We start from the raw sequence: 27,116 nt of genomic DNA on the forward strand, positions 1-27,116 counted from the left end.
GTGATGGATTCTCCAAAGTTGGGTGCATATGCCCAAAGGTGCATAAGACAAATATAGGAGTACAGGAATAAAATATTAAAACTTCTTTTACAATTATTCTTACCACCTTTTTCCAAATTCTATTTTTGAACATATTATTTAATGAACATAATTTCTTAGTATTATAAGCCTGTACATGTATATAATTTGTAAATAAATAAATATACACTAGATATATGTCCTCCCCCAATTTTTATTAGTGGTATTGCAATAAAAGAAAAAGAAAGAACCTCATATTCTATATTATCCTCAAAGTGATTCATAGTAATGAAGGATTTTAAGCAAATGAATAACAATTGGATTTTTTTAAAGATTTTATTTATTTATTTATTTGAGAAAGAGAGAGAATGTGCAAGCTGGGGGAGGGAGGAAAGGGGAGAGAATCTCAAGCAGACTCAGCACTGAGCTCTGGATCTCAAGACCCTGAGATCATAACCTGAGCAGAAACCAAGAGTTGGACGCTCAACCAACTGAGCCACCCAGGCGACCCAATGATTGGATTTTAAAAGGTCACTCTGACTGTATTATAGAGGGTAAATTAGAAGATGAGCCCTGAGACAGGTAAACAGTTATGAAGCCTCTGTGGTAATCCCAGCGAGAATATCCTAAATAATGATGGTGGCACAATAGGAATGCCAAGGAGGAGGCAGAGGCTGCTTGTAAGAAAAAAAAAAAAAAAGAGTATAAAACTCTAAACCAGATTGACTTACATCATTTATTACATTTTGGGCCTTACACAATTCCACAAAGATAATTCACATACCTTTCCAAAAGTTGGCTCACAAGTAAAGTTAAAATGTACTATTATCCTATTTGAGATTATTAAAACTAAAAAATGAAATTATTTTCTTATTTCATGACTAGGACCAATATTTGAAAAGCAATATATTCACTGTCCAAACTATATCATTCCAGTTTTTCTCATGTAAACTCATTTAAATCTTAATCACGGAAGATGAGAGAGAGGGAAGGAAGGAGGGGGAAAGCAAAGGTGAAGGTGAAAGGTACTGGATGATAAAAAGCTAAGATGCTCAGATCAGCATCTAATTATCCAATGCCATCATATTGACGAGAGAACAAAGATAGTATTTGCTTCCATTTTCTTTCTCTGTTTTACCAGAAAGGTTCAAGAAGCCAGGGACTTTTAAATAAATCTGCGTCCAAATATATCACAGATTTCCTTTGCTAAGAACCACAAACCAAACAAAAGAGAACAAATAATGAGATATAACTTAGGTAAGTTATGCTTTATCCATGAGTTTAAACAGTTGGATTTAACAAAATTAGACACATACTGCATAACATATCTGCATTAAGTTTAAACTGTGGGAAAGGAAAAGATTTGATAATAGAATTTGATTAAGTTGTACCTTCCAGTACTATTCTCCATCAACATTTTAAGAATTCCTTACCTATTTCTGAATGAGTAATAAATTACTGTTCAAATTTTATTTCAGATCAAAGTGCTTGGTCCTATATAAGAAGTATCTGTTGCCAGATATTTAAGAATACGACGTAAGAAGAAGCCCTGTTGCCAGAAAAGCTCCATGTGATTTAAACTGGAAATGTTTTCACCATAGCAGATAACTTTTTAACTAGGACAAAATGGAATATTGTATGAGATATCCCTAGTGGCATTTTGTAATGGTTCCTTATCCTGGCTTTCTAAAGAGTAAAGTGTTTTCGAAGTACTTCACGTGGTCTTCAGTGGCACAGCTCCTCTGTTACTCTGGCTTTTCCCACAATTCTGTCAGTCAGATTTATACTGAAACTGGCTAAACAGTATAGTGACAATAAATGGATTCTCAAGGATTTTTCACAAGAACTTAAAATACATAAAGCATTTTTGGGGTGCCTGGCTCGGGTGGTAGAGCAGGCAACTCTTGATCTCAGGGTCGGAAGTTCAGGCCCCACAGTCCGCAAAGAGATTACTTAAAAAAAAAATAAAATAAAATATATAAATTGTTTGACCATTACTGTTCAAAATCATCATATAATGTTAAAAATGAGGTTTTTTTAATATTAAAATGTTATAGGTATTTTGGAATAAAAAGAGGGAGAGATGGAATATTCTTGTAATTTTTCAAAACTCAAAATTCACTGACTATAGACTGACAGCTCAGAGAATAAAAACAAAATGTCATCCCATGGATTTAAAAAGTGTTTATTAATCATTCTAAATTTCATTCCTCTTTTTAATGTATTCTGAGAATATCGTGGCAATCAGCATTATATTATTGTTGTAATGATAGCTTAGGAGGCAACAAAAATCCTCTCTGGGATATGAAATCATACAAGTTAGAGACAGCTGACAGAGCACTGTTGGGCACTTCGTTTAGAAATAACAGGTAAGGTGCCCTCTACAATAGTAAAGTCATCCCAGTTTTTCATTCCCAAATTCCAGATTTACTTCTGAACTAACCATATACAGGGCTCAAAAACAAAATATATTCACCACCAACAATAAATTAACTGACATGTGAGCACATAACATGTGGCTTTAAATATAGCACTAAATTACTAGTCCTCCATAGAGATAGAATGGACTCTGATTCATAGAGCAGGTAACAAACCTAAGGCTCTCAATCATGGCTGAAGGAATTTACGTGCACTGCAGACATTCACTCTCTATAGAAGGTCATCGCTTCACAGCCTGGGAAATAATCCCTGCCAGCGGATTTGCAAAGTGCCTGAGGCATCGCTCCTGAGAGGCATAACTCCTCTTCTTTCAAGGCTAGAGGTCAGAGCCATGATCACAGCTCAGTCAAATTTAAAGGAAAATGTATCTAGGGTCAAAAATATCCTAAGGAAAAATAGAAGACTAAAACTAAAAACAATATTTTGTGCTCCTCTGGGCTTCTGGGATGGTGATAGAAAAACCTGTTGCAGAATATTAAATGCAGATTTTTTTCATCTGACGGCTTCAAAACAACTAAACTGAAACTGAATACAGAATCTGATGCATGTCATGCTGCAATCAGTTTTGACGACACTTTTAAATGCTACAAATCCATTTAAATCCTCATCAGCCTAGACATTCTAAAAAAGAAAAAAAATCAAGCTTAAGTGACTTAAACATGAAATGTGAGCATTGGCTCAATGATTAAATTACTGCATCAATTAACTTGAGTATATAGAAAGAATGCTGCTCTTTCAAAGCAATGTTAATTCTGCCTCTGATCAGACAGACTCCTCCTCATATCACGGTTGTTGCTTCATAAAACACAACTCACACAGCAAAAGGGGAGAGATGATTTATAAATAAGAATAAACTGCTGTTTGGGAATTCTTTATAAAATACATAAACTAAATTGATGTTTATGTGAAAAATACAGTCATTTCCATATACTTCCAAGAGTGAAAAACTCTGAAAATTGTTTTTGAAAATCATAAGACAGATGAAATTACCATTAAACTCAACAAAAGTGGCTTGGTACCCATAAAAATCATAAATGAGTGTATTTAAAGATTAAATGCATTTCTGGATGTACGCATCGCAAAGGGAAAAGTACTTTATTTTGGTCATCTCTGCCAACTGCTATTACATACTGTCATTTTCAGTAAGGGGAAATGTATTTGCAAAAGCAGAGTGAGCACAACAGGCCTTAAATCAGACAAGTTGGGGACTGCTGACAAAGCGCTGTCTGCACACTGCCTACCAGGGCCCTTGAATATCAGGATTTTATGGTGCGTTTTCCTGACATATCTGATACTTAGCAAACTCTACTATCTCCTTAGAATCTGGAGTACTAACTTACTTCTAAGTTTGCTCCTACTCTTTTAAGGGACCAGGCTCCACCCTGGCAAGAAGGAAAAGAAGAGTCCCTGATGAACTGATTTTGTCCTTTCATTGTTCTTGGTGTTTCAAATCTCAGTTCAGAGATTACCTCCTCCCTGTTTTCTATATTACTTAGAACAAACTATGTTATGGTGAGGTAAGACTTAATCCTGAAATCTCTTTGGCTTACACCAAGAAGTTTTATTTCTCACTCATACAAAGTCTGTTCCAAGTCTGGCAGCCATCCATAGCAGCTCCCTCCCTAGGGTGAGTGCCAGTCCTATCTCCCTGTGACTTGGTTATCTTAACGTGCCATACCCGTATTACCATGACAGGGTAATAAAGATCTGGAGGGCAAGGTGATACAGAGTCAGCAATTAGAAAATCTAAGGGAGGGGCACCTGAGTAGTGCCATTGGTTAAGCTTCCTACTCTTGGTTTCAGCTCAGGTCATGATCTCAGGGCCCTGAGATCAAGCCCCACGTGGGGCTCCATGCTCAGTGTGGAGTCTGCTTAAGACTCTCTCTCCCTCCTCCTTTACCCCTCCCCCCTGCACTCTTGTTCTCTCTCAAATAAATAAATCAATCTTAAAAAAAAAAAAAAAAAGGAAATCTAAGAGAAGAATATTTTTAAAGGAGGGAAGTTTGTCCAAAGTCCAAAGCAAACTTGGTATAATCAAGAATGTAGAATATTTGTATGATGTGTATAAATTAGAAACACTCCTAACTATAGTTACATATAAAGTTATCTTATATCAAGGACCTTATATAAACTTAAAGATACTCTCACTTTTAAGGAATTCACTTCTATATTGTCGAGTTAAAGCATGGTTCCCATCATACCTCATCACTATCAACCACCAACTTTATTAAGTGCCTTAATGTGAAAGAAAAGCAGCTATTATCATATTCAATTTTTAAAAAATCAGACTCTCTTCAATTAAAAGAAATTACAATCTATTATAGAATAAGGCAAAAATACATAAAGTGTTAATACAAAAATCTGAGGGGCTCCTGGGTGGCTCAGTTGGTTAAGCATCTGCCTGCGGCTCAGTTCATGATCCCAGGGTCCTGGGATCAAGCCCCATGTCAGGCGTGGGGAGCCTGTTTCTCCTTCTCCCTCAGCCTACTGCTCCCCCTGCTTGTGTCTCTCCCTATCAAATAAATAAATAAAATCTTTTAAAAAAATTCAAAAATTTGAAAGCAATGTGTGAATAAGACAAATCTCCAGAGAGTATAAGACTAATTACCAAATAAAATTATCTACATAAACTTTTATTTCTATATTATCCATAAAATCAAGTTTCTGTCTGATTGAGGGAAAAATAACTAGATGGATTTTCACTAAATTTTCAAGATACAGTTGGCATATTTCTGTCTTAAGAAACAGTCTATGTGTTACACACAACATTCACTTGCAAGGCACACAAAAAAGGTGGAGACTAACTTTCCAGAGAAGCTAAAACTAAAAAATACAACAAAAGGTCCATGAAATCTTTAAGGGCTGGTAATAGTGAGGGATAGTACATTTTGTAAAACAATGATATGGATGGACAGGGAGAAATTTGTGGTTTCAACTTTGAACTCCAAATTATTCAACTCAAAGGCAATCAATCCAAATTCCATGCACTGGTTTGCAATAATATTAATTCTCATATACACAGCAGAATATAGTATGTCCCAGAATGAATGGTAATAGGGATTCATTTATATAATGGTAGTTAATGATTCTCCCAACCTATGGAGAGGAGGCTAACTACTATATAATAGAGGTTCTGAACTAAAAAGAGGGAAAAACGTTTGTCTTAGTTTAGGTTTGCCCAGAAGCAAACCCTGAGACAAAGATTCACATGCAATTGTTTATATAGGCGAAAACAATGGTAGGGGAAGAAGGAAGTGAGCCTGGGAAGGAAAGGCAAGCATAAAGAGTTGGTTATTAATCAAGTATCCACTGTGGGTTAAAAAACAAACAAATAAACAAATTCCACTGGGGATATCTGGCAACCATCTACAGCAGTATAGGCAATAGGTGAAAGACACATTTACTTTATATATTCATTCATGTCAGTCATTAGCGGGGGCTACTCCCAGGCAGTATTAATTATCTGGCATGGCTGAGCAGGAAGGCAAAGTGGACTCAGATAAGAGTCCTCAGGCAAAGGAATACAGTTGCTGGCAATTGGGATAAGAGCCTGCATACACTGAAGTGGCAAGAGGAAGGGGATACAGGTGGTAAACTACCAATCATGTGGACAGACATAATCTAGAAGACCCAATAAGAGAGGGGCTTGTGTTGGACTTTGAGAAACGAGTTGGATTTGGTTAAGGGAAAGCATTTAAGTTAGGAAAAGTGGCATGAGCAAAAGTACTGAGGTAAGAAATCATAAGAGGTATCCAAGGACAGTTATAAGCCAGTTTGGCTGGATAGTGGAAATAGTTTATATAGGAGATTCTTGGGAAAATACGGCAAAAAATATATGTTGGGTCCATATTAAGGAAGGTAGAGGGGCGCCTGGGTGGCACAGAGGTTAAGCATCTGCCTTCAGCTCAGGGAGTGATCCCAGCGTTCTGGGATCGAGCCCCACATCAGGCTCCTCGGAGCCTGCTTCTTCCTCTCCCACTCCCCCAGCTTGTGTTCCCTTTCTCCCTGGCTGTCTCTCTCTGTCAAATAAATAAATAAAATCTTCAAAAAAAATTTTTTTTAAAAAGGAAGGTAGAAATGCTAGGCAAAGAGTTTTAACTTTTTCTTCTAGGTATTGAGGAAACTTTGAGTTTCCAAGCAGGAAATTAATAAAATGAAAACATTACTTTATGGCATTAATATCCGTGTTGGCACCATTCTTGTCCTTGGAATGTAAACTCCTATTGGAAAGGATTTGTATCTGTTCAATTTCCCTAGGGGAGGATTACATGCAGAGAAGTATTCAGTAACCTGTTAGCAATGAGCACCCCAAGTACAAAGAACTGTGGTATCTAAATACCATTTCTTACTAAAAGGAATCAATATTCCTTGAAGAAAGGGCTGATTCCAGATCTGTGCAGAATATTTACAAGATGAGTTTAAAAGATTTTGTTATGCTAGAGAGGAAGCTGTCAAACACTACAGTAGCCTGGTCGAAGGAACCCAGGAGCCCACTTAGGGTTCCAACTGGCCAAAGAAACAATTTGAACATCAGAATAACAAATATTATAGAAATACATTTTAAATAATATCCTCAATGAATTGACATATATTAAAAATTTTAACACTCATGAGTTCATAAAAATATTTTAAAAACTTGAAGGATATTAGGGACCTAGCTCATTATTCTTAAAACTAGGAAATAAAGGAGAAAACTGCACATTTATCCTAATTTTCCTGTGTAAACTCTACTTAATGAGTTAAAGTTCTTTACTATAAAAAAGAATTTCTGTTAATAAATGTAACATAATCAAATTAGAATATCATCATTTTGCAACTTCTAAAGAAATAATGGAACTAGGCAATAACCATTAATGGCTGCTAAAACTATTAGCTGAAAAGTGATGGGAAAATTCATGTTTATCATAAATTTTATCAGGTTAACAATATTTAAACCCAATAAGCAATTGTAACATGACACAGACAACCAGACAGTGTAAGCCTCTTCATGTAAAGTAACAGGAAGCAAATAAAATCTATGAACTCTTTCTGCCCATTGAAAAAAAAATTTTTTTAATCTGAATAACCTGTAGATTTAACCACAGTTTATAAGAAATACAGGCAAAAAGACACTGTAGGAATGCAATTTACAAAATTCAGAATATGGGGAACTCTACAGAGCAGATAATCATCATTCTTAAACAAATAAATTGGAAAAAAATTACAGGGGAACCTATAGATCAAAAAGCATCAAATATATAATGTGGAAACTTTATTTAGGACTGATTTAAGCAAATCAACTGTAAAATATATGAAACAAAATTTGAGACAATTATATTTGATATTGAGTCTTCCATGACATTATGGAATTACTATTAAATTTTAGTTGTACTAATGATATTATAGTTATGTTCTTTTTAAGAACCATTTTACATTTTAGATATATACTCATAATTCCAAAAAGCTTACCCTTAAATATTTATCAATAAAATAATATGGTATCTGGTATTTACTTCACAAGAATCCAAAGGACTGGGATGACTACGTATTTGTAATTGTTTATGCTAGATGATTAATGTAAGTGTTCCTTGTACTAATCTATTTAATATATGTTTGAATACAAAGATTAGGTATTTCAACTGAGTTACCAAAACTTAGTACTTCTGATCTCCTCTCTGAACTTTGAAATCACTAGAGACTAAAATAACCACTCACAGAAAGAAGCACAGGACAAAGTTTTTAAAAGCAGTAATGATGGGGTGTCTGGCAGGCTCAGTCAGAAGAGCATGCAACTCTTGATCTTGGGGTAGTGAGTTCAAGCCCCACACTGGGTGCAGAGATTACTAAAACACAAACTTAAAAAAAATAAAAATAAATAAAAATAAAGCAGTCATGAAAGCACAATGCCCACCAGTATACATAACTTCACTGTGAGAAGAAAAAGTTTCCAATGTTTCAAATTCAGTCAGGAAGCAACGGTCAGCCTTATCCAACTCAACTTGCTGATTGCCAAGGTGGCAGTTTAGTAAAGAAAAAAAGCCCTGGTCTAGGAGACTCCCAACACCTAGTTTTGCAATCTCGGACTCAACATAACTTCAGGTTTTGGAATTTGAAAGCACAGGAAGTGAAATAACAGCACGAATAATAATTGTGCTGTGAGTACTAACTCTAAATTCTAAACTTCATAAGAGCTTTGAATACATTATCCTCTTTTAACCGCATAACCCAAGGAGGTGTTGTGGGCACTTGATATATAATTTTTAAAGGACGATTAAATGAAGGAGGCATGAATGCATGGTACCATTTTGCACATGACGAGTTTAGGTTCAGAGGTGCACAACTGTTTTAAGGTCACGCACTGGAGTAAGTTGTCCAGACAGTATTCCAGGTAAAAGAATGCTTTGAACACGCCACTGCATCGGACCGTACAAGAAAGAAGGTTAGGGAACTGGATGTGAAAACACTGGAAAACTTAAAACAGCTTCCACAGACCTACAGTTTTCCGTCGTCCGCACCACACTTCACACATCTGGGTACCGGGAAGGGAAACCAGCCTTTCACTCACCGCCAAGAAGCTGGACGTCACAGCCTGGACCTCCCGCCAAGACTCCCCAATGCCTTCACCCCCCAAGCCCCGCCCCTTCACGGATCGCTCACAATTTGCGACAAACTACATTTCCCATAAAACCGCTCGAGGACAGCGACCCTCCTCCGGAAGTCGGGAAGGCTGAATCCGGCGCCCGGAAGAGTGAGAGCGGGGTTTTCCCAGTCTTGCGGCTATATCCTGCTTTCCTCTACTCTGGTCAGCTTTGGGTTAGTAGCTGCGACGACTAGTTGGTCGGCCCCGGTGCCCTCCCTTCGGTGGGTGACCAGTTCTCAGTGCTTTTTGATCTCAGCGCTGTTGGCCTGGCTATGCTGGGTTGTTCGGCGCAGCCTCGGAATGCGGTGAGGGTGCAGGCACGGGAGCTGTGGGCTGGTAGCCCTGGCTTCCCGGGAGAGGGCAGGGGGCGCAGCCGGTGGGCTGCTGGTGACGTTTTAAGCCCCGTCTTTGAGGTGGGGAAAACGAAGTGCTGCTTCAACTGCATATTCCCTTTTAAAAGAAGGAGTCTCACAGTAGTGGCAAGAAAGTGAACTATCTCAAGGCATTTAACTGCTTGGAGAGACCTTGTGTAGGTGGCGCTTGACTTGTTAAATGGCCACCTTGAATGCCGAAGGACGTGGAATTCGTTAAATAATGGTCAGTAACTTCACTGACAGAGCTGTCTTTGAACTCTGCCCTGTCTCTTGAACCATGAGACCTTGAGCAAGTCATGGGCCCCGGGTACACATCGGTAAAAGTGGATGTGGTTTGGTTAAACGACCTCTCAGGATGGTCTGTGTTCCTTTTGGAAAGCAGGGGCAGCATTTTGCTGAGTGAATCACCTCGTCCTGCCTTTAGAGCCTTACCTTGTGGAAAACCTGTTACTGGGAAATGAAAAAGTAAATCCAACAGTAGAGCTGAATTGAAGATTTTGTGTGATTCTCTGGAATGAGAAATGGTTGCTTCTAGATGGCTATGCTAAAAAAAAAAAAAGTTAAGGGAGAAAGTAAACATTTTCACTGCCTTTGTCCTGAGAACACTGTAGGCATAAGAATTGCACTGGAGGTAGTGAATGGTACTTTATTTTTGGAGGACAGTTTTGCACTCCGCCTTGTGGAGTGGCCTGTGGAGAGAGTGAAGAACTGACTATGACCTCAGAACTTGCAACAGTAAAATATAGCTTAAAGTAAACCTACCTGAAGAACCTATGTCATATTTTGTGGAAAATCAGTTTAGGGAAAGGCAACTTGGAAGGGACACCGTACGTGAGTCAGTATACAGCAATGATTCAAAATAAAATCCTGAAAACTTGTAGCTTTTGTTACTGATAAATTTGTAAAGCATTTAGAAATCTCAATAAGAACAGTGAAGTAAATTCTGCAGTAAAGAAATGAATTGTTTTTTAAGATAGAAGTCACTCCCCCTAATTTAAATTATAAATATATTTTCACCATTCCTGCGAGTAGTTTTTTTTTTAAGTCTTTTATTTTAATCCCAGTATAGTTAACATTGTTATATTAGTTTCAGGTATACAATATTGTGATTCAATAATTCTGTACACTATTGAGTGCTCATCCAGTATACTCTTCAATTCTAGTCCCCTATTTCACCCGTCCACCTACCCACCTCTTTTGTGTGTAGTCAGATTTGAGCTTTTTATAAGTAGCAGAAAGATACAAACAGGAAAGGTGAACAATTAATCTTTTCAGCCCATTTTTCCCTAAATTTTGTTCATACTCCCTCTACTATAATATTGATCAGCCAAATTGCAGTGTGAGAACACTAGAGACAACAGCAGTCAAAATGTATGGATTATAACCTTTCCTTTTTAGCCTAAATAACTTAATGCTTAGAATGATATAAACCTAGTTAGAATCCCAAATCAATTCTTAAATAGCATTTCACTAAGCAAAAATTCATACCTTAAAAGAAATATATTGTTCTCATAGAGAACTTAAGCATGAACCATTTCCACAAAGAATAGCTCAGTTTGTGCCCTACCACTTAAAATCCACGTTGAGACATTTATGAAGAAGTATGAAACATTTTCTATATTTTTTTCTTACTGAAACAAGCAAGTAATAAAGCAGACAAAGTTAATGGTTTAAAAAGCTTCTTTGATTCAAATTTTGACAAAGTGACAAAATGAACAATGTTCAAAAATAGATCCAAATTTTATGGTCATCTGACTTATGACAAAGATGATACCTGCAGTGCAACGGGACAAATGGTAATTTTAAGAATGGTCCCAAGTCATATGGATTATCCACTGTGATAAAAATGTATCTTGCCCCTACTTCACACTATGAACAAAAATCAATCCCAGATGGATTGTAGAATTAATTGTGCATGAGAAAGCAATAAATCGTTTTCATGTGAGACTTAACACAAGTTTTGAATAATCAGCTGTAGTATCATAATTTTCCTAAGGGCAGGCACCTGTTTCTGGTACCATAGAATCTAAGAGAATACTAGTCATCTGCTAAAAAACTTCTGACTTGATTTCTGGAACTCCCCTCATTCCCCTGATCTATATTGAAATCCCTCCTGTCTTCTTTAGATACCTCCTCCTCTTTGCAATGTTTTTTACTTGACACCCCTTCTCAAGGATATGCCCCCACTTGTCTTTATTACCAAAGCTCTTTATACATATGTTATACATCCCATGTTGAATTATATTTAAAATTTAAATTATATTTAAGACAATTTTGAAATGAGTGCTATGATGACAGTTGAGTATTAACTTTTGAAGAGTATATAGCTTTAAAAACCATAACTATCCTAATTATATCTATATTCAGATAATGTTCCACCATTGAATAAATAGCAACTGAAAATGAGGGTTTTTTTTTTCTATTTTCCTCTTTTTAAGGAAGAAATGTCTTCTATAAAAAGAAGCCCAAAGCAAGAAATAATTTCCCAGCTTCACTATTCAGCTGCAGAAGGAGATATTGCCAGTTTAACAGTAATCCTCAGTCATTCTCCATTTCTTCTCAATGAAACTTCTGAAAATGGCTGGACTGCTTTAATGTATGCTGCAAGGAATGGGCACCCAGATGTTGTCCAATTTCTACTTGAGAAAGGGTAAACATTTTAGGCGCTACTACTTGAAGGGCTCTGGTTTAATTTCTGGGTTGCATAATTCCTTTTAAATTTTTCTTGTAGCCATATTTGTACCATTGGGCTTGTAAATAACTCATTGACCATTTTTATTATATAAATACATAGCATAGTATCTAACTAAAAGCTTTTAACTTCTTTTTTTGAGGGAATAATCCTTCATACTTAGTAGCAAAGCAAATTTACGAGTCAGTCTAATCTTTTTCTCCCAAATAAAAAATACATGACTAACTAAAAAAAAAAAATGACTAACCCACATGACTATCAAGAACCCCTCATAAAATTTTAATTTCTTCTTACAACACATAAGACATACTGTTTTTTATTTCATAATTTTCCAGAAATGTTAAATATCTACTATCTCTAACTTTTCATCATTTATGATTATTTCTTTTAACCTTCCTGTTAGTAAATTATGTACTAAAAGAAAAAATCTACATAATAATCATTAGAGGGGCTATCATGTGCATCTGGAAATATTTTATTGTAATAAATATTAAAGAAAATGTTTATTTCCTATTTTATTTTTCTTTCCACCTGTAGGTGTGACAGAGCCATTGTCAATAAATCAAGGCAGACTGCACTGGATATTGCTAAATTTTGGGGTTATAAGCATATAGCTAACTTACTAGCTAATGCTAAAGGTGGTATGAAGCCTTGGTTCCTAACTAATGAAGTGGAAGAATGTGAAAATTATTTTAGCAGGACACTATTAGATCGAAAAAGTGAAAAAAGAAATAATTCTGACTGGCTACTAGCTAAAGAAAGCCATCCAGCCACAGTTTATATCCTTTTCTCAGATTTAAATCCCTTGGTTACTCTAGGTGGCAATAAAGAAAGTTTCCAACAGCCAGAAGTCAGGCTTTGTCCGCTGAACTACACAGACATAAAAAGTTACTTGGCTCAGCGTGAAAAGATCACCTTGATTTTTCTTGGAGTAGAACTTGAAATGAAAAAAGAGTCATTTAATTATGCTGGAGAAGTCCCAAGAGAAGAAGAAGATGGGTTGGTTGCCTGGTTTGCTCTAGGTATAGATCCTGTTGCTGCTGAAGAATTTAAGCAAAGACATGAAAATTGTTATTTTCTTCATCCTCCAATGCCAGCTCTTCTGCAGTTGAAAGAAAAAGAAGCTGGTAAGAAGTGAACATGGTTTACCTGTTGTAATAATTACCTGTTGGTAATAATCTGGTTTTTGGAACTGTGTTGGAGTTATACATATCTACATTTCTAGGAGGCAACTTCTTTCAGTAAGCAATGAAATTAGACTGTCTTAATTAGAACTTTCCTAAAGTTCTCATTCTAGGGGACTGCTCTCCTGAGCAGTTACAGCAGTTTTAATCAGCCAAGATTAGTTTCCCCAGAATTAATCCTAATGCATGCTGATTTTAAGTTGATTCTTCAGTGAATAATTATGGAGCACTTGCTCTACACTGAACATGATGGCAAAGGCTTGACTATTTTGTTTTCTATTGCTGAGTATGCTAGTTCATGTGGGGCCTGATATGCGATGGTTTTATTCTAAATTCCATTTAAATTGTGTAACCTGACCTATGGTTTAAAAAGAAACAAAAACCCTCCCTCTGCCTGCTTTGTAGATCATGAATTGTAGGTAATTAAGTGTGAAGTCAGAAGTCTTGTTAAGAGGGGATTGGAGATTAAAATAGCTCAAGTAAGAGGTTGCAGTGGATTGCACTGATGGAGAGAAAGGGAGAGTTTGAGATGTTCTGGAGGTAAAACTGATAGGGCTTGATCAGTAGGTTGAGACTGTTGTAACTGAGAGATGACAGTAACCTGGACTACAGCCTGAATTAAAGTGACAATGGAAGAGATGGAGAAAAGGGGTACATTCAAGGTATGTTTTAGAGAGAAAATCATCAGCACTTGCTGATGGATTGGGTATGGGGTATATAATGATGAAAGAAAAGATCAAAAATGATTGCCAGGTTTGAGACTTTAGTAATTTGGTGGACAGTGATACTGTTTCTTGATAAAATAATATAGGGTGACAGGTTGAGCAAGGGAAGCAAGACAGACTTGAAGTAAATAAACCAAGATTTTAGTTTTGAGCCTGTTCAGTTTTAGAGAAGGATGATAGAATCTGCAGCACAGAGGAGAGGTGTGAACTGGAGATACCCATGTGGGAGTCATCAACGCGAACATGACATTTAAATCTCAGGAAATTGAGATAGTTGAGCACCAGCAAGAAAGAGAGCCTCAGAATCATACCTGAATCCCCCTAAATTTTGAGGTCAGGTAGAAAGAAGAGCTATCAAAGCTATTGTTGACAGTGTGGCCATAAAGAGAATGTGCTCATGGAAATCAAAGGAGCAGAGTATTTCAAGGAGGAAGTAGTCAAATATATTGAATGCTGTTGAGAATTTGAATAAGATAAACAAAGATTTTTCTTTTTAAGGATCTTTCATTTTGGTAGTATGAAGCTGTTGATGAATTTGACAAGAGGCGTGATCAATAAGCTAAATTATGGTAGACTGACAGGTTAATGGGAGGTAAGGTAGGGGTCACTTGGCAATGTCCACCTTCCCTTAGATGTGTGGTGGGCCCTTCCAGAGCCTGCTTAGATTATCTCCTCCCAAAGTCTGGATTGGTATGTTTTATTCTTCACATCTGTGGAGAAAACATTGCGCTTTTTAAAGAAAATATCTTTTCTTTGTAGCTATATAATTTTAAGATCAAAAGGATCTCTCTCTCCATTTCTCTCTCCCTTTTATTCACTTGCTATGTAAACTTCCACAGTTAACCTCTTTGTGCCTCAGTTTCCTCCTCTAGAAAAAGAGGATAATAATAGTACCTACATCATAGGATTGCTCTAAACATTAAATAAGATGAGGTAACCCATTGAGCTATGTAAGTATTTTTATTTACTTCCACATAAAATACATTTCTATTATTTGTCATTCATACTATCCATCGATACCACACTACCCTCTGTATCATGTAGTCCATTAGAAATATATCTGTTGTGTTCTTCATGAATAAATAAATAAGATGATATATGTAAAGATCTTTGCATGATGCTTCACACATAGTTGGTACTCAATAAATGCTAGCTTTTCTTATTGAAACAATATTGAAATAATGTAGACAGCATAAATTACGTATTACAAGGTAACGTAGTAGGGAAATATTTAATGTTGCCTATGGTTTGTGGAATTTCAGTATTAATTTGTTATTATGTATTGTTTATTTTGTTTTTCCCAGTTTGAAACATTGTTATTGTTTATGATTATTTTGCTTTTTTTTTTTCCCAAAATCCTTAAACCAAATAATGTATTTTAATGAGAGCAAGTTTGTCAAGCAAATGCAAATGTAGCATTTCTAGTTTTATTGCTTCAACTATAACATTTCTGGTCAGGCCATATTCTTTTTTGAAGTACCAGGGTAAAGACTATAGCCAAAGTATATATATTCTAAGATTTATTCTTATAGGCATTTTTTTTCATGAACAAAGTTAACCATGAATATTATAAATATAATACTTTTTTAATATCTTTTGCAGTTTCCAGTTGTAAACAGGATATGTTTCATAGTGACATGGACTGGTAGTTGTTTAGGCACCCAGGAAAGGAGAATTCCTGCAGTTTCCTATTAATATTTTCTTTATAGTCCAACTCTAAATTACGAAGTGGCTGCATAGTGTATTTTTATAAAAGTCATTATTGTAAAGTCAGTATTTGTAAAATGACTATACACTAGAATCTTGTGTATCTAAAATTTAAAAATCACCTATAGTAAAAGCCTGAGCTAATATAGTAAGATAGGTGTGCTAGCAACTATCTTACATGAGAGTTATATTTTATTAGTTCAAATTAAAGTTAAATCAGATTTTCATTTGTCATCTGTTGGATTAAATATTTTACTTCAAAAGAAATATACATCATAAAAATAGGAATATGAAAATTCTCAATCAAGTAGCTATTCAAAAAATATAGTGTATGCCTTGACTTATGAACATTTTACTTTGATATTAATTTGTTTACAGTTTATCACAGAATTAAAACTTTTTATGCCTCTCTTAAAGGGGTTGTAGCTCAAGCAAGATCCGTTCTTGCCTGGCACAGTCGATATAAGTTCTGCCCAACCTGTGGAAGTGCGACTAAAATTGAGGAAGGCGGCTACAAAAGAGTATGCTTAAAAGACGACTGTCCTAGCCTCCATGGTGTTCACAATACATCATATCCAAGAGTTGGTAAGCCTTTTGCTTTACAGGGAAATCTCAGCCATCTGGAATCTTAGGGAATAGGACAGTCTAGGAAGACAAGATTTTGAGTTGTTGAGGGGTTCACCTTTTTATTAAAAGCATATTTAATATAACTTAAGATTATAAGTATTAAAGTATTATATAGTTTCATGACCTCTAAGTAAGGGACATTGTACATAATTAGCCTTTTTTTTTAAGATTTTATTTATTTATTTGTCAGAGAGAGAGCACAAGCAGAGGGAGAAGCAGACTCCCCGCTGAGCAAGGAGCCCAATGTGAGACTTGATCCCAGGACCCTGAGCTAAACGCAGATGTTTAACTGACTGAGCCACCCAGGCATCCCTAATTAGCCATCTCTTAACTCTGAGTTAATCAATGTGAATTTGATGTGTTAAAATATATGATTTCAAAAGTCTGGGTCCACCTAGTGCAGAGACCAAAAAAAAAAAAAAAAAAATACCCCAACAATTCAGTGCCTATTCAAGGCATCACCAAAGCAGTACAGCCTGGAGCTAGCTTTTCATTACTGCCATTGTCTACCTATACCTTCTCTCCTCCTCCTCATTGCTGCTTTGGAGTCTTCTGTAGGTTTGGAAATCTGAGAACCTAGTCCTTTAAAACTTGTGAAAAATGATAGATAAACTGAGCAATACCTGAGGAAGTTTCCTGAGAGTAAAATGCATGATTTTTTGACACCTGGTTTTACTGCTCTGGAGTCTTACATTTGATTCCTGTTTTCAATCATGATCTAGTAAGGGGAATTCACTGCATTAATGACTTCTGGGAAATAAACTGTTATTTAATTTAAATTTTATCTTTTTATTGGCTTAAACTTAGTCGTAGAGCCGCATTAGCTTTTAAAAACATTTGTTCAGGATTAGGATGGAAGGGAGAGGAAAATTCACATTTATTATAGTAAAACTTGTATTTTCTTCATGCCGTATAATACCTACTCTTGGGATGCCTGGGTGGCCCAGTCATTAAGCGTCTGCCTTCAGCTCAGGTCATGATCCCGCGGTCCTGGAACCGAGTCCCACATCAGGCTCCTTGCTCAGAGGGGAGTCTGTTTCTCCCCCTGCCCGCTACTCCCCTACTTGTGCGCTCTCTTTCTCTCTGTCAAATAAATAAATAAAATCTTTAAAAAAAAAACCTACTCTAACTTTTCTATAATTAAAATATATGCATAGCATACCATAAGTATATAATAAATGTTGCTATTAAGAAGAAGACAAAATTGGTCTTCCTTTAGTCTATAATATTCTATTCTATGCAATTTCCCTGAAATATTCTGTCATCAGGCAGAAAGAAACAATCTCATAATTAGATAAGAGTCTTGTTCTTATAGGAGATATACCTTTTTATTATACTATTTGACAGTGACTTTACACAATGAGTCTAAATTATTTTTTCCTATCATTAATTAATCTGATTTTTTTTAAAAACAGATCCAGTAGTAATCATGCAAGTTATTCATCCAGATGGGACCAAATGTCTTTTAGGCAGGCAGAAAAGATTTCCGCCAGGCATGTTTACTTGCCTTGCTGGATTTATTGAACCTGGTAAGCCTTTTCTTAATAATTTTAATAATAATCTTCCTTTAACCTATAATTTTCAAATAAAAATTTTAGATAGCATTTGACAAATTATCATGCTATGAAACTGGGATATTTTAAAATATTTTCTATGTATTTTAAGTGATGTGATATTTGTTTTTAGCAGAATAATTTTGTCTTTTAAAAATTCAGCATTTCCTCTTTCATATATTACTATTACCAAAGTATCTGCATGACTTACACCTCACTTCCTTCTTTACTAGACCCAACTGTGTCACCTTTTCAAAGAGGCCTTCCCAGATAGCTCCAAATACATTAGTTAGCATTGTACCCTGCAATCACAATTCTGTCATCCTGCCTGATTTTTCCCTATAGCACTCATTACCACCTGACATGGTATGTATGAATGAATGTATCTCTATATTTATTATCTGATGTATGTACCTATTTATCTATCTACTCATTTATTATCTGCTCATACCAGAAAGTAAGTTGCATAAGGGCTGGGACTTTATTTCATTCATCATTGTAGCCCACACCCTTAGAGCAGTGCCTTATATGTAGTAGGAGTTCAATAAATATCTGTGGAATAAATGATAATTAATATACATGTTTATCTTAACTTCCAGTATTAATCTGCACTGATGATAATAATAGTAGTAAACATACTTTATGCCCCACTCTGTTTTGAAGGCTTTCCATATATTGAATCATATGATCCTCATACAGCCTTATAAGGTAGGTACTATTACAGCAGTTTTACAGGGAGGGCACAGAGGTACAGGAGCTGAGTCACTTGCCTAATATCAAACAGCTAATCAGTGGTAGGGCAGGGATACAAACCTGGGCAATTTGGCTGAGTCCATGCTCTTATCACTATGCTGTCTAGTAACTCTAGGCTGTTTTTTTTTTTTTAACTGCTGTGTACCATTTTATTTATAAATACTCTAATTCATCCATTCTGCTTTGAACAGTATATCAGTTTTTGCTATTGCAAACAACGCTGCAAAGAATATTCTTACACTACTCCTTGTACACATTTGCAAGAGTTAGCAAAAGCATATACTTGAGAGTAGAATTGTTAGCTCGTAGGATATGAGCATCCTAACCTTTCGTAGACATTGCCAACTTGCTCTCTGAAGTGTCCCTATCAGTTTGCACTCTTTCTAACAGCACATGAAATGTCTACTGTTCCACATCTTCACCAAGTTAGGATTTTCATACTTTATAATTTGCCATTCTGATAGGTATGAGTTAGTGTTATTATAGTTTTCATTCTAATTTCCCTACTGATGGAGCATCTTTTCAAACATGTTCTAGGCATCCAGTTTTGATTTTCTCTGAGTTTTACATGTTACATTCTTTGCCTAATTCTGTTTTGGTTGTTTATCCTTTTTTCTCACTTTAGGAGTTTTGTAGTATGTATTGTATGCTAATCTTTAGCTATGGTCTTGCAAATATCTTAACGCTAGTCTATGACATACCTTTCCACTGTATTTTTTTGGTGAACATAAGTTGTTAATTTTAATATAGGAAATATATCACCGTATTTGAAATAAAAAGCTATATTTAAATAGCAAAATATTTCTAAACTTTCAGATAAACTTAGAAACCATTCCCTTTATCCTAATTCTCAGTTCTAACAAATCAGAAATAGAAAGTACATTTCTAGGCACTACTTTATCATACCTGAGTCAACAGTCATCTAGAAGAAAAAAATCATTTAGAAAGAAAAAAATACTGTTTCATCTTATGTGGTTTTTAAACTTTTAGTGTTAATGTGGTTTTTAACTCTTTTTGAGAGAAGTTATCAGCAATAATTGTTTGACAACATAAGAAAAAATTTTAGTAAGGAAAAGGCTAGCCATTTATAAAAATCTTGGAATGATAATTTATAACTATTTAGTGTTAATACATAAATGAGATAATATATAAAATGTTTGCATAGTGTTTAGCTAATAGCAGGTGCTGGATAGTTGTAGATGTTAACATTTTTACACTGTAACCAAAAAATTTGGAACTTCAAGAAAAGTTTTCTGGCATTTTGATTATGTATGTGGTCCTATACTTTAAGAAATAATTTTTTTTTTAATTCCAGTCTAGTTTTAGGCTTTCTCATTCTTTGAATTGGGTTTCTGTCCAAACTGATTTCCAAATGTTTGAACCATTCAGAGCACAAAATGTCCAAGGCATGTTCATCAGCTACTTGTTATTTTGCCCCATTTGATTAGGAGAGACAATAGAAGATGCTGTTCGGAGAGAAGTAGAAGAGGAAAGTGGAGTCAAAGTTGGCCATGTTCAGTATGTCTCTTGTCAGCCATGGCCAATGCCCTCCTCCTTAATGATTGGTTGCTTAGCTGTGGCAGTGTCTACAGAAATTAAAGTTGACAAGAATGAAATAGAGGATGCCCGCTGGTTCACTAGAGAACAGGTAAAGTTCAATTTAATTTCCTCCTTCTATTGATTGTTCTCTGACTGTATCAGTTTGGGCATGCAGCAAGGATACATGTTTTCACCAAGTTGAATGAATAGGTATGGCCCACCCATCATGCATGGATTACAGTGTAATTGATGTGTCCTATGTTAACTCATTCTGTGAGGTTCTTCTAGTTAATGATTCTGTGCCATTTTCTAATTTCAAATGCCGTTCCTTCAGATTAGTGATGCTTTTCGATGGACTTAAAATAGGTAAACATTATTTCAAAGATGAGAAACAGGAAGATTATTCTTAGACATTTTGTATTTTAGTTTACAGCATTAAAACAAGTAGCTCTCAAAAAACATCAGTAAAAATGCTTAAAATTTTTGAAAAGTTCTTGTTCATTTTAAAATGTGCTTAAGGACAAGAATAACAAAACTATATAAAAAAGATACACTCATAAGAACTTTTTAAAATGTCATCCTTCAGTAGCATAATGAAAGATAAATTACTTCTCTGTGTTTTGCTTAACCCAAAGTATTTGTGTAGAAAACAAATGGATACACTATTTGTAGTGAAGACCTGAAATCCTTTCTGACTTCGCCTAAACAAAATTTATTTTATTTTATGCTCAACTTCAAAAAGTAGAAATTAAATGTTTTTTAGAATCTTATAAAAGGGAACCTGTTGCAAAAGTTGACTTCACTTTGAAAATAAGTGTGGAGCATATACTTTTCTTTTTCATGTCCTTATTTTCATAAGGGAATATGCCTTTCTGGAATATTTTTTTAATTGATTCACTAACTCATTGAATCAACTAAAAATACTGTACTAAATTTTGCTTGTTGAACTTGGATGTTGTCACTCTTTACTGTTGTTATGCACTGTAAAATCATCACATTTTAGTTAAATTATATAAGCATAGAAATGGTATTTAAGTATGACAGTGTTGAAATCCTAATACATTTTATTATCGTGTATTTTAGGTTGTGGATGTTCTGACCAAAGGGAAGCAGCAGGCATTCTTTGTGCCACCAAGCCGAGCTATTGCCCATCAGTTAATCAAACACTGGATTGGAATGAACCCCAATCTCTAAATCAAATAACTAGACTTTAAGTATTAATTGATTTCTAATAACTTATTCCTCAAGTGAGATTAGAAATATTTAGTGCTCTTTGGAATGTCACAACACAAAATATCATATTAGGTTTCAGAAATATTTTCAACATGTACTTTCCATCTTAACCTTAGAATTTGTGTTTCTATAAATTACAACACTGCCTCAGATTTTGTTAAATCCACATCAGCCTCTGCACACATTTTCTTGGTTGTGCTCCACAATTCTGTCTCACAAAACCATATTTCTTTTTTTTTTTTTTTTTTTAAGATTTTATTTATTTGACAGAGATAGAGACAGCCAGCGAGAGAGGGAACACAAGCAGGGGGAGTGGGAGAGGAAGAAGCAGGCTCATAGCAGAAGAGCCTGATGTGGGGCTCGATCCCAGATCGCTGGGATCACGCCCTGAGCCGAAGGCAGACGCTTAACCGCTGTGCCACCCAGGCGCCCCACAAAACCATATTTCTAATAAGAAAAATCATGTTGTAAAGCGTGTGTTCTAAAAATGTAAACAAAAAAAATGTAAACAAACCTAAATTCCAGTGCCTCTTTTAAGCATTAGACCAATCACTAAAGTTCTATTCTTGAGAAATCAGACAAAATAATGTTAATGAATTTTAAGCTTCATTTCCAGTCTTTTCATTACCATAAAGATTCTTTCAGCCGTCAGTAGCTGATTTTTGCTCACTTCTCAGCGTATTCCACTTTTTCCTCCTGGTTTCATTGTTATAGCAGTGGTGCTGTTTTAGTGCTGCCACTCGTCTGTTTTGATCAGTGTTAAGAATTTTCTACTTTAACAACTCTGCTAGTGATCAGAATACCATGCCTTCATGAGAGGAGAGTTTAAGTGAGAGCGTACCACTATGTATGGGACCTCCTCCTTAAACCTGAAATCAAATAATATGTGTAATTATCTATTACACTCAGAGTTGTTTTTAAGACAAATCAAAACTCTCTGCTTTCTCACTGAAATTAAATATATTTGAAAGGAATTCTCCTCAAAGATCAGATGTTAAATATTTCCCAGATAGATTTACATATTCAATAAAAACACTGGCTTTGTATCATTCTGTGATGAGATTTATCTGCATTAGCAAAAAATTATGTAATCATTACTAATTATATTTATTAAATTCAAATGCAGCATTTTTATTTTGGCCCTATTTCAACACATTCTAAGAAGGCTTTATAAAATAAGTATATCTTAGAACTGAATCAGCAAGATTCAGAGAAAAGTAAATTGTAGTAATTCACAATTTTACAACATAGAACTGTTATATTTTATAAGGCTTTTTTGAAATTGTTTTAAAAGTTAGTCTACAAATGTATAAATTTAGATAATTTGGGTCTTTATTATTTTATGTTAGAACCGGAAGAGACCTTAAGGATAATATACGTAGTTCGGTGACCTTTTATAGATAAGGAAAAAGAAATCCTGAAAGGTGAATTAATTTAATCCATAAAAGTTGAATCAGTTAATTAATTGATGAAAGTTACACATTTACAACTTACCATTGTTCCTACAATTAATTGTAATTATAACTAAATAACTTAATTTTAACAATCTGTACTATATAGCCTAGTGCAGGACTCTCCCTCTAATAGGAAGTAGAAACTACTACTAAAAATATAGGTAGAATAAATTAAAATAAGGGATGATAAGAACAAATTTAATTTACCAATATTGTTAATTAAAATTTTAGATACTAAAATAATTTAATTTAAATATAATTTTCTTAGATAAAACTTTATTTTACTAGTGAACAATGATTTTCTTAGTAACTGATGAAAGCTTATTGGTATCAGGACTTTAGACAAAATTGACTTACATTGGACATTTAGATACATAATAAAATTTGAACTACATAAGTACATAGAAAATAATGTGCCTTGATTATTATGAAGTGTGATGACCCGAGGTTCAGTTTTACTCCAAATTTACTTAGGGATTCTAAGATTACATCATAAAGTTCTAGGTTTCTGTGTTCAGATAGCAAAGTAAAATATAAAATATCAACAAAATGTAGTTATAAATTTAGTTTTGGATATTTAATCCTATACTCAGGGAAAATCAGTAAATTATTGTTATTAATAATCATTCTTAACATTGCTAACCTCTGGGAGGTGAAGAGCTACATGTAAATAAAAGGAACAGCAAAGAAATTTTAGAGGTTCAAGTGCCATGAATGCATTCTAATGGAAATAGAAGTAACAATATATTAAAATACTTATCTATTTTCTGTTTTGTGTGTTACGTATTTTTTAATATGTTTTGATTAATGCCTTCTGAAAAAATGAAAACCAAATTTCAGTCATCTTCCCCTGTTTAATGATGTGTAAACAAAAAGTGTAAAAGCCCTTTTAAAAGTGATCATATCTGGAAGACTTAAATCTTTATATTAAGTCATATGTGTGTGTGTGTATATATATATATATATATATACACACACACACACATACAAACTTACATATATGCATACATATATATGCAGTCAATAATTTTTCATCATCAGATTTGAAGTTATATGTCTAATGTCTATTTTTATTACCTGTCTCAAATTACCAATCTTTGCATTTTGAATTTTTCACTGTTCAATGTTCATGGAAGGGCTAAAAGAATTAGAAGCGCACATATTTCAAATAGTTGGAAAAATTATTAAGTAACTCTTTCAAAGATCAGGTTGGAGATTTGGATGAAGACAAAAGAATGGAAAAACAAAGGATGAGACCATGAGGTGGTAGGAGAGAATATATTTGTTAATAAACCAAATAAACTCGATTCAATCTCATATAACAGTCGATAGCTGGTTCTAGAACTGTGTTGTTAATGTGTATATAGCAAAAGAGTCAGTGAAAATGTTCTATAAAACAAATTCATCAATTATTTAGAATAAAATTTCCACAATACAAATTTTATTAAAGATGAGAGCCAACTATTAGGTTCTGAATATATACATATATATATACACACACACATACACACATACACACATACATATATACATATATGAATATATGCATGCATGTATATAGGAAGCAAGGTAGGAGTAATGGGTGTTGAAATTTATGTATGTGCTGTGCTTAAAAGGCCCAGTTTTCTCTAGTAGAAAAATATCTAGGACAAAGTAATCCAAAGTGCAAAATTAGGAGTATCTGTCTATAAATGTAAAAGAGCTAGGTTTTGAGGCAAACCAGAAGTCCTTGCAAATAGGTTGAAAAAGAGGGCAAGAGAGTTTGCCTTCAGTGCAGGTGGAGGGTGCTCAATAAGGGGTTCAAATGCTAGGGAGCTTTGACACAGGGCAGGTAAAAGACACTCAAGGAGAGAAGGATAGTGTCGCCAGAGCCTGCATCTTCAAAAAGTCTTACCAGTCAGAAGAGAAATGGAAAGGAGTTTCTTTGTGAAAATAAACTCAATGCTGAAAGTGACTTTTTCCCCCTACACTATGCCTTGTCCTTTTTCTTCCCAGGACACTCGGGTAAAATTCAGAACAGCTTCTGTAAGAGCAAACGTTTATTATCATCTACAATAGATTTTCAAATGGCTCATTTTATTTGCCCAAAGTAGAATGGTCAAAAGGAAAGTTATTCAAGTAATAAAGATGGCATACGAAAAATGGGTAATCAGAAGCCTGAGTTCTTTTATTGTTTGCGAGACATTTTTTTCAACTATAAAATGAACATTTGGACATGTTAATTGAGCTAACAGGCTAATGCTCATTCTATTTTTACTGAAGGATATCTGCATATAATTGTACTTATTGGTGGAAATAGCACCTTCAACTTTTCTTTATTCCTTCAAGAATACTATGTTTCTCTTTTATTGCTAAGCACACAACGCCATAGCATTGGACAATGGATAGTTCTCCTTTTCACAATTCCCATTGTAATGATGCTGTACAGAATAGTGGAGGCACCTGTGAAATTTTAAAACCGATTCTAAGTTTAAAAAGAAGACTTTCTGCTAATGAAAACTTTTTTCTTTCTAACTAGAAGTCTGATAAGAGATAGACAAAATATAGCATAAGGAGAAAAAAAAATATATCCTGGCTTTCCAGTCCTAGGCTCACGGAAACTGTACCGGACTAACTCTGTCTCACCCCTGATGGATTAAGAACATTCTAACCACTTAACTTACGAGGTGGTTTCATTTTTAGCGATGTGAAATTTCCACCCAGAAGTAGAAATTGAAAGCAGTACTCGTATCTATTTTAGAACAGCCATTGTAAATGGACAAATGATGTCTGAAGTTTTTTTGTTTTTTTGTTTTACTTTTTACCCTGTCCATTTTACTCTACCCTGAAATTATAGTCTATTGGAGCAGTGTGATGTTTTGAACACCTCAGTAGAGTACCTTATAAATATTTATACCACTTTCAGGTAGCCGTGAGCTGAACTTAGCTCTATCAGTGGGGCTAAAAACAATTTAAAATGCCATTTATCCAATGGCTTGGCTGCTAAGAGTTATTTTGCCTTTTTGCTGGATTTACTTGTGTTTATGAAACAAGTTTGAGTACTCTTAATGCCAGTTTGGAGGATGTGGAACTCCAAATAAGAAGCCCTAATGACATGCACAAATTCAAACCTCAGGGGCTGCCTTGGTCCTGACCATCATCTACTCTGTAATGTAGTGAGGTCTTCACTGGGAATGCAGCCATGAGTGGTAAGCTAGTAGGAACTCTGTGTGTTCTGGGAGGCACTGTCAAGGATGAAAAGGAAATATGCACGTATCAGTGTGAACCTCAAAGTTTTCATGGCTATGAATGGCTAATAATGATTACTTCAGAAAAATACTCTTATTTTACACATATTACTGGGTTTGTCATACTGATCTTTTTCTTTAGTTCCCAGCCATTTCATACATCCTTGTGAATAATAAACATTTTTCTTTTTATTATGATGCTAAATCATAATATTCTGTATGATAATAAAATCCTAGTATTCTTTAATGACATCATCATTCTGTTAAGATGAGCACATAAAATGCATTGTTTTATTTTACACCATGAAGAGCGTATGTATATTTTCCTAGTTCACTATATCTAACATCAACACTGCTAAGTTGAAAGTTTAATTCAAACCCAGATTTCTGAACTGTGTAAAAATTCTTTGTTGCCTTGTCTCTCCCAACATATTTCCCAAAACTACTTAATGGATCCCTATTTACAACAAACTCGTAAGAAAATGTAATTCTTTGGTTAGCTTTTTCTCATAATATTAATAATATTTACATAGGACTTTATATATAAAATGTTGACAATTATTATTTCTTTTTATCCTTACCCCTATGAAATGAATGTCAATGTCATTATCCCCATTTGACAGTTGGCTAAGAGGGGTTAAATTTCTCAAAGTCACATTGTGAATAAATAGGACAGCCAAAATTTGAACCCAAGTATTTCATTTCCAATCCTTTCATCTTTCCACTTACCAGAGCGACCATACGGAATTTTCCAAATCATGCTGCATTGTGAACTACCGACTTCAATTTTCTCTTTCAGTTCCTTGAATTTTGGTCATTTTTCAGGTTGGACCTTATGTTCTTGTTACTCTGGACATTTCTGTAAGACCTTCACTACTTGCTTAATTATCAGATATTTATCTCCAGCTATCTATTAGACAATCCTACTGGGACATCTCACTGCCTCCCAAATACTACATGTGTACAATTAAA

At 34.9% G+C, this 27,116-nt stretch overlaps 1 protein-coding gene across 5 annotated transcripts; it reads left to right on the forward strand.

Annotated features, from left to right (window-relative positions):
* Positions 1 to 8,750: 8,750 nt before the first annotated feature.
* Positions 8,751 to 21,740, forward strand: NUDT12 (nudix hydrolase 12). 5 transcript variants are annotated; one of them, XM_008683869.2, is made up of 7 exons: positions 8,751 to 9,381; positions 11,889 to 12,100; positions 12,680 to 13,269; positions 16,176 to 16,343; positions 17,801 to 17,914; positions 20,140 to 20,339; positions 21,314 to 21,740. In XM_008683869.2, the coding sequence occupies exons 1-7, from the start codon at positions 9,349 to 9,351 to the stop codon at positions 21,422 to 21,424; spliced, it is 1,428 nt and encodes a 475-aa protein (XP_008682091.1). In that variant the 5' UTR covers positions 8,751 to 9,348; the 3' UTR covers positions 21,425 to 21,740. The 5 variants fall into 5 exon arrangements, with proteins under 5 accessions (XP_008682091.1, XP_040477935.1, XP_008682094.1 ...); XM_040622001.1 differs by having other exon boundaries at positions 8,751 to 9,297; positions 11,893 to 12,100; XM_008683872.2 differs by having other exon boundaries at positions 8,751 to 9,249.
* The last annotated feature ends 5,376 nt before the right edge of the window (positions 21,741 to 27,116 follow it).

Source organism: Ursus maritimus, unplaced genomic scaffold (genome assembly GCF_017311325.1).
Source record: "Ursus maritimus isolate PB19 unplaced genomic scaffold, ASM1731132v1 scaffold_5, whole genome shotgun sequence".
In the NCBI taxonomy this organism is placed as follows: domain Eukaryota; kingdom Metazoa; phylum Chordata; class Mammalia; order Carnivora; family Ursidae; genus Ursus; species Ursus maritimus.

Coding starts and splice junctions, on each gene's coding strand:
- NUDT12 (XM_008683869.2), top strand. CDS start 9,349: ATGCTGGGTTGTTCGGCGCAGCCTCGGAATGCG. Junction 16,344..17,800: donor TACATCATATCCAAGAGTTG/GTAAGCCTTTTG, acceptor TTTTAAAAACAG/ATCCAGTAGTAATCATGCAA. Junction 17,915..20,139: donor TGCTGGATTTATTGAACCTG/GTAAGCCTTTTC, acceptor CCATTTGATTAG/GAGAGACAATAGAAGATGCT.